The sequence below is a fragment of the Sphaerodactylus townsendi genome, linkage group LG01, assembly GCF_021028975.2.
Source record: "Sphaerodactylus townsendi isolate TG3544 linkage group LG01, MPM_Stown_v2.3, whole genome shotgun sequence".
Lineage (NCBI taxonomy): Eukaryota > Metazoa > Chordata > Lepidosauria > Squamata > Sphaerodactylidae > Sphaerodactylus > Sphaerodactylus townsendi.
This window is the reverse complement of record NC_059425.1, coordinates 124041372-124052485: the sequence shown is the minus strand read 5'-3', so window position 1 is coordinate 124052485 and position 11114 is coordinate 124041372. Positions and strand designations below refer to the sequence as shown.

General features: G+C 44.5%; 1 protein-coding gene across 2 annotated transcripts in view; it reads left to right on the top strand.

Moving 5' to 3' along the window:
* Positions 1-2262: 2262 nt before the first annotated feature.
* The window catches only part of CRYBG1 (crystallin beta-gamma domain containing 1), a 138017-nt gene continuing 129165 nt past the window's right edge, over positions 2263-11114 (top strand). For both annotated transcript variants that reach the window (XM_048493504.1, XM_048493495.1), the window contains exon 1: positions 2263-2720. In XM_048493504.1, coding sequence (XP_048349461.1) covers positions 2368-2720 — 353 coding nt within the window. In that variant the 5' untranslated portion in view covers positions 2263-2367. The remainder of the gene's footprint in view (positions 2721-11114) is intronic.

Genomic DNA, 11114 nt, shown 5'->3' with positions numbered 1-11114 from the left:
AACGTTATTTTTTTCAGGTCCATGATCTTTTTGGGACTCAGGTGAACAGTTTTTTAAGGTCAAGAGACCACATTTGCAGTGTAGCTACAGGTGACTCTCCTTACATGAATCAAGTTTGATGAAGATTGTGTGGGGATTCCAATTTTATGGGCACATAAAGAGGGTGCTCCCATCCATCCTCAATTAGAATGCAGGAAAATTGGAAGGCAGGAAATGCAGGAAAATTGAATGCAGGAAAATTGGAAGGCAAATAAAATTGGATCCCCTGACCCAATCTTCACCAAATTGGATCCCCTGACCCAATCTTTACCATCCCCCTGACCCAATCTTCACCAAACCCAATCTTCACCAAACCTGGTAAGGAAAGGCATCAGCAGCTGTGCTTCAAATTCTATGCCTCAATCTTAAAGATACGCCCCCCCCCCCCAAGAGTACCACAAAGTTCTCCCGTTGCTTAATTTAGGAGCAGTTCCCTTTATCTTTTAAAGAGAATGGCTCCATGTTACCCTATGGTGAATCTTTCTGGGGCTTGGGATGGTGGTGGTTTCAAGGTAGACCCACCAATTTTTCAGCAGAAATGCAGATGTCTCTCCTTTGAGAACCCACAAATTTGGTGAAGATTGGGTCAGGGGGTCAAATTTTATGGTCCCAAAATAAAAGAAAATGGTACCTACAAAATTGGACCCCAGCCCAAATTTAAGCAAACCTGGGTGCTCTTGTAGGGAGAAGCAACTGCAGCTATGCTGGAAATTTGGTGCCTCCACTTCAAAAAAACAGCCCGCACACCAAATGAGTTCCACAAAGACTTTCCAAAGAGTGCAATGTTGCTGGGGGGAAATTCCAGCATTGTGAGAATGGTGGGAAAATTCATTTCAACTTGTTTCTCTGGTCTAAAATTGCTTTGTGGGGCCTAGAGGATGGCTATTTTTTTTAAAGGTATAGGCACCTAATTTTCAGCATAGCTGCTGCTGCCTCTCTTTACAAGAACCACTGAGTTCCATGAAGATTGGGTCAAGGGATTCAACTTTGAGGACCCTCAGATTTTCCTCCATTGTTTCCAATGACCCGATAGTCATGGAACTTGGCGGTTTTGTAAGAAGAGTCACCTGCAGCTATGCTGGAAAATTTGGTGCCTCTGCCTTAAAAGGGGAGGGAGGAAAGCAGTGTGGCAGGTCAGGTGAGCAGCAGTGGGCAAGTTTAGCTGGGCACGGGGAAAGGGAGGCAAGCGGCAGGGCAGGTGAGTCTGGCAGGGGAAAGGGAAGCAGGAGGCAGTGGGTGACTTCAGCTGGGCATGGGGGAAGGGGCAAACGGGGGCTGGGCAAGCAGCAGGTGAGTTCAGCTGGTGGTTGAGTGGGGGGAAGGAGGGGACAAACTGCACATTCCCCACCTGACTCAGGTGAATGGCACCTGGGCCATCTCCTCTGCCCTAGATATGTCAGTGCCCCATAAATATTTCCCACAGGGGTTAATAGACTCAATTTTTTTATATTTGAAAAAAAGCTTCCCTCCTTCAAAACCACATGAGTATGGGAATTCAACTTTTTTTATCCCCCCCCTCCCCCCCAAAAAATTGGGTGTCTGTAGCCTTTCCACATACTCATCCCCTCAGAACAGCAAAAGAGGCATAGCTGGAGGAGGCAAGTGTATATCATTTCTGAATTAACCAACCTGCCATCCTTTCCTAACAGAACACATCAATCAGTAGTAAAGTTCCACTTAGCTTTGTACATAAAGCCAAACAGATAAGACAGTAGAGTCTGTGACTGTGGGATCTCCAGGTCACAGCTGGTGTTTTCCAAACGCGCTTCCGATTATAGCTGCAGCTCTTGCACAAGGGATTGAAGTCTTCTGACAATCTCGGACTCATCAGAAAACAAGGTGATGGTGGCTTATAATTTGCACCCATGGCACGGCCTCTCCCTTCCTGCGTAAAAGACGGGGGCCTCCACTAATGCGTTTCTTCCTTTGCTGAGCCAGATAACGATCAGCGGGCTTTCAACGGGCAGCAGGAGCAAGCTGCACTGCAAAATAGCGACAGGTGGTGGGCGCAACAGTTTGAAGAAACACAGCACGCGCGCCAGATAACGCGGGGACACTTCTTTGCCACTTTGGTGCGCCGAGCAAGGGAAAGGAGGAGGCGGCGGGAAGGGCGTGGTTTGGAGCGGGAGCGGCAACTCCACGGTCAGGGCTGGAGCTCCCCGGGCAGCCCTTAGGAGGCGCTTTGGCGCGCCTCTGGAGCACGGAGGAGCGCCTTCCAACCGCCTGGCCACTCCGGAGCTGCTCGCCGAAGGCGGTTGCTGGCCGCCGCCGCCTCCTCCTCCACTTCCCGAGCGAAGCTTACCAGGTGGGCAAACCTGCGCGCGCAGAATGGAAAAAGGGGGCTTCAAGAAGCTGGGCAGGCTTTTCCACAGGAGCGAGTCGGAGGACTCGGAGCCGGACACGAGCCGGGGGGAGACGCCGCTCCCGTCCCCCTGCCCGTCCCCCTCTCTCCAAGGAAACCGGCAGCATCGCCACAGCGACCCTTCGACCGGCGGCAGCAGCAGCAGCCAACGCAAGAAGCGCTCCGGGTTTGGGCACTGGGGCTTAAAGAAGAAGCACAAAGAGCGGCAGGCGGCAGCGGTCGAGGCCAGCAGCGGCAGCCAGCTCAGCGCCCCGTCTTCTCCCTCGCTCTCCCTCTCGTCCCACTTCACGGCCTCGGAGCCCACGACCCCGACAGACAGGTAAGACTGCCCAGCCGCCGTGGCTGCTCCCGGCTCCTCTCGCCTGCCTACCTGCTGCCCTCCAGCAGCAGCGAAAGCGAGGGGATGGTCTGCGAAGGGAGCGTGCTGCTCTCGTTTCTTTACATTCACGTTTTGCAGCCTTGTAACAAGGGGACTGTGCGGGCATCAGGGCACGGCAAGCAAGGAAGCCCCCGCAGGCTGACAGGTGCTCCCCGGGCACTAGTTGAGCGCGCCGATTGGCCGCCGTGAGGCGGGACTTACTGAAATACCATTCCTAGAACGAACACGCAGCACAGTTCCTATCACGCTGCTTCAAGGCTCATCCCTCTTATTATTTTTGTTTCCAACGCTGTCTGCTTATTCAAGAAAGTTGGGTTTGGGATTACTTTGTCTGGGCAGCAGCTTAATCATCATGTACAGCATCTCCTTTTAGTCCTTAGTTTGCTCTAGGTCACCTGCTGGCATTCTACAAGTGACCCAAGAGCAAAGTTGTTACCGCCAGCTGTATTCAGAATGCTGTTTCTCAATAGTGTGTTTTATGGATTTGAAGAAATGATAGGACCCACCCCGAATGTAACAGTGGGTCTTCTTCAGAAGATTTGTCGGCAGATGCTTAAATGTAAAGTTGATCTTGGGGAGTCAAGGCAAAACACTCCACTTTATATTTGTTAGAATGGTAATTATCCGGTTTTGTTCCCTTCTCCTCCCACACATTCATCTTAGAACTGGAAGGCTTTTATTTTGGTTGGCTTTTGGTAGGCTAAGAATGAAATGAGAATCTAGTTTAAATATTTGCAAGGGTCTTGTATTGGGGGTTACCCATTTTGAGCAGATTGAAGGATGGTATGGGCCATGTTCTAAGTTAACACATACGCTCAGCACATGCTATTGCTGGCTTAATGTAAAAATTACTTGGCTGCATCAGACCCATCTGCGATGGGCCCAGTATTCTGTTTCCAACAGAAACATCTGGATGCTCATGAGAACCTCATTTTCAGGATGTGATAGTGATGCACATTTTTGTTGATTGTAACTAGCACCTGGTACTCAGAGCAGTATTCTGTATGAACACACACATTTAATTTAGATATGGCTAATCGGCAATGACTGTCAATGTGGTAATACTGGTCATACTTAAGTAGGCAAGTGGCCTTTACTACATCCTGTGGTAATGGATTGCAGATAGGTTAATTGGGTGCTCTTTAAAGTACTTCCATTTGTCCATGCTTGAATCACCTACTAATCAGTGACGTTGCTTGCCATCTGAAATGATAGTATCCATGAAATGAAAGTATATCTTGTTTGATACTGGGCATTACAGTCTTTTCTGCATTAAGTTTTAGGTATGTTAAAAGCCCAGACTTAACCATGTTTATTGAGAGAAACCCATTTAGATCAATGTAACTTATTTCCTGATCATTTAATAATCAGCTTTCTCTAGGAATATTTAAGTTGACATATAAAACAGAATTCAAAATAATTAAACCTTTTGAAACATGATAAAAGCAAATTTAAAAAAAACCCCAACTGGTAGGGCAGCGTGACAGCTGCCTTGCTGAGTGGGCAAGCAGCATGTTTGTCTAGTCAGTGCCTGGCTTAGAGACCGCCTGGAAACCTTCTGTGGGAAAATGTTAAGATATGCCCTACATTCATGTTTTCATGGGAATTTCTGAAGTGAGAGATTTCTGAATCAACAATGCATTGGGTTGAATATTGTGCTTTGAAGGTGATAGACTAATTGTAATTGGTGAATGAAAGTTTTTCAGTCACAGCAGTGCGTAGACTGAATGGCTATTAGGCCCTCTGCACTTACAGTCAATAATTCTATGAAACAGCAAATATTCTTATCAAAACAGTTTATTCTCCACATGCTATCTTCCCTACGCAGGTGTTTGTTTGTTTCTGGCATGACAAACTTCCTCCTTGTGTGTCTTTCTATCTTGTGCTGAACAGCTGCTAATGAATGTTCCAAGCCCTCCAGTTATGTTTCCCATGTACTTTAGGGAGCGGATTCACATTACAATGCTACCAGCCAGCCTAGTACAATGCCATTGGGATCCCAGAGGAGAAACTCAGGTTCAGCACCCTGCTCAGCACAAAGCTTACTAACTTTGAGCAAGTCATTATCTTCCTGCTTGATCTACCTTACAGTATTGTTATGAGGTTAAAATGCTACTTTGATTTTCTTGGAGGAAGGGCAGAATGCACATTTAATAAATAAATTGGGCAGGCAAAAAGCCACAGGGAATGCTGGCTTTTTACATTTTGGTTTCACTGCTGCCAGTGCTAGCATATGAACAATACAGAAATGGACGTTTCTTATCCTTAAATCTTTGGTGGAATCTGTCAGTGACTCACAACAGGAACTATATCTTAGCTAGTGTGCCCAGGAATATTTGAGGTTACGAAGAAACAATTTTAAATATGAACCACAACTGTTTTTGCTAAACTGAAACTGTTAAAACAATGTTTGTTTTCAAAATGAAAACATGTTTATGTCATACTTAGAATAAATACCATAATGCACATCTAACATAGGTGTATTTGAGGAGGTACACAATAAAACATTTTCCATGCAAAACACAGTTTAAAATGCAATGTTAACTGTGAAAATAAGTACAACTTGATATTACTTAAATCTTATATCTTTGCTGGCGAATAATTATTGCATGGAGTGTTCTTCATAAAAAATTTTATTAACACCTTTCATTATGTTAATGGTCATAACTAATAGTTACAGTAAGCTTGAGGTGTAAAAAGACTATAATGGAAACAGAAGTTCATAAAATGCCATTAAATATTTTCAGAAATGATCTGCTCATTGAGATAATTTAGTCTAAATTGTTTCATTCACTGTTCTCACTGTCTCTGTCACTGAAATTGGCATGTAGACCCCAATTGTAAAATAATTACTCTCTAATAAATACCATTACTCTCAGTAGGACTTCAAAGTATGTACGTTGTATAGAACAGTAGCCTAGTCTCAGATAGTTCTATTTCTGTGATGTTAGTGAAGAGTGCAGATTAATGGTACAATATTTTTTAAAAAAATTTCAGCTTCTGAATTTGCTTTTATTCACAGAACAATCCTAAGCAAAGTACAGCCTTCTGAGACAGTGACTTCAATGGACTTAAAAAGGTTGTAACTCTGTTTAGGATTGCACAGTTGGGCTTTGAAAGTGGAGCCAAACACATTTCAGTGCAGCTGTATCTCTTTGAAATGGTTACAAGTACCAGCCAGCATCATTTTTCTGTATGCCTTCACATTTGTTAACATCAGTAAATGACCTGAAGTAGGGCAGGATAATGTAATAATTATTTACTGGTAACTATATATCATTATAATAAAAAAAGTGGAATAAGCATGCTGTTATTACTCATGTGATTCTGTTATTACTTATGGGTGACCCCCCCACCCACACAACAGCATCTAGATGTTTGTCCTGGCTGTGTGGTATTTCATCCTGTAGTTTTGTGCAGTTCTCATACCAGCACTGCCACTAGCTCACAAGTAAGGATTTCCATCTTTGTGCAAGATATATTTTGGAGATCATTCAGGTTGAGGATATGATGGGTGAATACCCTAATTTTTAAATAAAACAAATATTCCTGTGACTTTTATTTTAGTGCAGCCTCAAAGACCTGAGGTGTGTGAAATTTTTAGCTTCTTCCTGACAGAAATGTATGCAAATCAGGGTTAAAAGTAGCCACATGCAAAGTCATATGTAATGAATGAAAAGATTGGTTGTGCTGTGCTTCTTTTCTTTCTCTGGACCAGTATTTTTTTACTCTTTTCACACGTGGCTCCTATGATTTTTTCCCCACTACCTTGCATTGACTTGGGCAGCACAATCCAGATGGGGGGGAAGTGCTGTGGTGGCCGTGGCAAATGCAACTCTACCTCCAAAGTGGTTTTGGGTGGCGCAGGAAGGAGGGAAATCAAAAAACCCTCTGACTGCCCAAATTGCCCCATAGGGGAAACAGGTTTATGACACACTCCACGGTTGGAATGCCAGATCCACCTCCAGGAGCATCCCCAGCCTGCCCTCCCCCAACAGCAATGTTGTCCATTTGGATACTAGCATAACTCCCTGGTGGTGCCCACTTCTGAGTTTGGCAACCACAGAGCTGTGTGTGTCTGGATACCGGCACGTTTGCTTTCTCCGCTGTTGTGGGTGCCCCTTATGCTGGCAGGGTTGTCTGCCACACCCAAATGCCACTTCACATCCCTCATCTAGACTAGCCTGTTACTCTTGTTGTCACACACAATTAGTCATATGGATAGCAACACTTCCAGGTGTGTATTGTCTTTGCATACACCAGTCCAGCCTATTATGGAAGTGTTAAAAGTACATCCATGACAAATTCTGTGTTTGAAAACATAAGCCCTCCAGTGTCAAGCAAAAGGTCCATCTCATCTAGTGTGCTGTTTCTCACACTGGCCAACCAAAGGTCTCCAGGATGCTCACAACAGGGAGAGAAGCAACAATGTTTCCCTTAACAGGTAGGGTTCAGAGATATCCTTCCTCTGAAAAAAATGGTGGTTACATTTTGCCATCATGTCTAGTTTTTACTAATAGACCAATCCTCCATGGATTTGTTTAATCACTTTATATCACTGGCATTCATCAAACTGATTGTGCAGATGGTAGTATAGCTAAATCAGTGCAACTCAGAAGCTAAGCATCACCGAATCTGGTAAGTATTAGGATGAGAGCAACCTCCAAAGAATACCAGGCTTGTGATGTGGAGGCAGGCTGTGGCAAACCACCTCCAAATGTTTCTTGCCTTAAAAACAATATGAGGTCACCAGAAGTCAGCTGTGACTTGACAATACCAAAAAAAAAAATCATGGCTACTCACCCAGTAAGGCAGACAAGTAAGGCAAAGTAAGGAGGGGGCATGGCAGGAAGAAAAGAGGGACTGCAGCAACATACATGCACACCAAGGGAAGGAGAAGGACAGTCTCCTACCTCTCTTGTGTAACAAATTTTACTGCATAACATGCAGAGTTTCCTAGATATTCAGAAACCCTTCCCTTGTCTGTAGGTAGCAGCATTTTACTGCCCCGCTGATAGGTACAGGACCAGCCACTGCATTGTCTCTGCTGCCAAAACTTAATCAAACGAAGGTGATTAATCACCGAAAGGTGATTAAGGAATAAACAATTAGGAAATTTTAACAGATCACAAGCAGCATAACCTTCCTTAATACTGAAACTATGTGGTTAGATTCTGCTCCAAATTTCAGTAATCTAGTGCTATGGTACAGTTGCCCTGATAGCTGAGTATTGTGACCAGGAGAGCACGAAGCTACTTTTTTTCTCTGATCCTGAGTAATACAATTACTGTTCAAGTTCTCACAACATTCCATGGCTCTTGAGGGCAATGAGCATGCTCAATGTCTATAATGTTTTGAGGCACCCCAATTCTTAGATATTTTTAGAAGCCAGTAAGGTGTAGTAGGTCATTGGTTAGAAAGAGACCTAATTCAGATTTTTCTATGTGGCTTAAAGCTTATTGTGTGACATGGAATCAGTTACTTTATCAAACAAATCTGTGCAGGGGTATATGTTTGTGTTTATACATGTAGTGGCACAGCTACAATGGAGACATCTGGGGACAAATGCCCCAGGAAGACCCCGCTGAGTCACATGGAGGGGTGGAAAATCCCCTCCATACTTCTGGCCTGGTTGGGCCTGGGCGCGAAGTGTGTGTGCCGCCCGGGCAGGCCTTGGCCTGTTGGCTGGCCAGGTGGCCCGTGGGCGTGCTTTCCAGCTGCTGCCCAAGGGATGGGCTGAGCCAAAGGGGGGCGGTGCAGTGTGTGCAGGCGCGGGACCTGCAGGCACTGCACGTCCCCCACGCCCCTCCAGGTCCTGCGCTGCGCACACTAAGTGTGGCGTGGGGGGTGGGTATGGGGTGTGCCACAGGGGCAGGGCATGGGGCACAGGGGCCCATAGCAGAGGCAGAAAACTCAGTCTGCCCTGGGCACAATTTTTCCTAGCTAAGCCCCTGTGTGTATGTGTGTGTGTATATCTCAAATTGTAAACTGGGTTGTCACCCTCTTGTTGGGACCTGGAGTTCTCCTGGATTTATGAGTGATCTTTAGACTTCTGAGGGAGAACATGGCAGCTTTGGAGTTAAGAGTCTGTTGCATCACACCCTGGATGAGCTCCCTTCCTAAATTTTGCCTTCCCAAGCCCCATTCCAAATCTCCAGAAACTTCCCAATCTGGAGGCTTTCTATTTGAGTCCAACATGGCTACTGCTGACTTTTACTGACCACACAGTCCTGAAAATATGAGGGTGATTAAGTTTTTGGCAGCAGGGACAATGCAGTGGCATAGCTATAGAAAATGGAGCCCAGGACAAGAACTGATTTTGCACACCAGCCCCCCCCCCCTTCCCCATCAGCATCTGGCACCCATTTTCTTAATAACTGCATAAAGAAAATTTTTATTTTTTTTAAAATATCTTTTTTATTTATTTGTTTATTTTAAATAGCTTTTAAAAACCACAACGATGTGTACCAGTAATTTATTTCTGTGTATATACTAATGTTCATGCAGAGGGACTGAAGCTCAGTATAGATATGCTTTGTGTGCAGAAGGCCCAGGTTCAATTTCTGACATCTCTGGTTAAAGGGTAATAACTACTGGGAAAGTTTGCTTATTTCAATATTACCAGTAGAAATAAGCAAACTTTCCCAATTGTTAGCCTCACTGTGAAGTCCCTTTGTTGAAGAATTGTAAGTTTTATGTCAGCAGAAGAATGTTTCTAGTAGAATGAAATGTTCTTCAATTGGTTGCTGAATGTTGCAATTTTTATGTCAAATTTGTGCCCATTTATTCTTCTGCATAAAGACTGACCTGTTAGTCCTGTGCAGAGGAGAAGGGTATTGTTGACAGATGACTGGTAGAGAAACAGGTGAATAAGTCCTGATGGTATGGCTGATAGTGTTGCAGGGGACAGAGTTGCCATCTCAGGCTGATTCCGCATCGGCCAAAAACAGCAGTGTGAAAACGGTGTGAAAATGGTGTAAATCCTTTTACACAGTTTTAGACCCTTTTACACCGTTTTCACACCACTGTTTTTGGTCCATGCAGAATCTGTCTCAGTTTGGGTGAGGCAGAAGCTTCCCTTTTTATGTTTGATGGAATGTGGTTCAGACCATGAAAGCTTATTCTGTGGTGAATCTTTTAGTTTATAAAGTATTGTAATGCTTTGTTTTATTTTAGGTATTCATATTGTTCCCAAATACAATATCCCTGCTATTGGAATTACTTGGGGTTTTTTTTAATGCTATTGTGTTTGTTATAATGTTACTGTACATTAGTGCAGCCATGCTGAATCAGACCATCTGTGTATGTAGCACCGTCAAATCAAAGCTTACTTAAATTTTACACCTGTGGTGTTTCCAAGACAAGTGGGTTAGCAGCGATGGTTTCCCACTGCCTTCCTCTGCAAAGTCATCTATGGATCTGGATGTTGTAGGTTTCCAGGGTATGTTGGCTTGGTCTGGTAATTTTTGCTCCTAATGATTCACCCATACCTATGACCAGCATCTTCTGATCCATGTCATGCTGAGATGTGTTTCTAACAGATTTCACTGTAACATGCCTCTGAAGATGCCAGCCATAGATGTGGGTGAAATGTTAGGAGCAGACCACGGCAACCCAGCCCAGAAAACCCACAGTAGCTAGTTAAATTTCAGCCATGAAAGCCTTCAACAATATATCTCCCTTCCAAGTACCTTCTCAGCTTAGCTTCCGAGATCTGACAAGATCAGGTTATACAATACCATTTCGCATCTCATCAAACCATCTTATTCCACATTTTGTTTCCAGCAGGGGCTAGTTGTATGCTATAAGGACACCCACAAGTTGGGGAAGTACCATATATACTCATGTATAAGTCGATTTTTTCAGCACATTTTTAATGCTGAAAAAGCTCCCCTCGACTTATATGCGGGTCATTAATTTTTTTGTTTTTACTTTGCCGGCCAGCAGGGGGCGCAGTTTTTATGCTAGTGGCACCATAATTTCAGGGTAACCTCAGACGACACTCCTGATGATACCAGCCAAGTTTGGTAAAGTTTGGTTCAGGGGGTCCAAAGTTATGAACCCCCAAAGGAGGTGCCCCCATTCCCCATTGTTTTCAATGGGAGCTAATAGTAGATGGGGCTACCCTTTTGAGGGTCCGTAACTTTGGACCCTCTGAACCAAACTTCACCAAACCTGGCTGGTATCATCAGGAGAGTCTCTTTATGATACCAGCCAGGTTTGGTGAAGTTTGGGTCAGTGGATCCAAAGTTATTGACACCCAAAGGGGGTGCCCCATCCCCCATTGTTTACAATGGAAGCTAATAGTAGATTTTCCATTTCTGATAATATCCC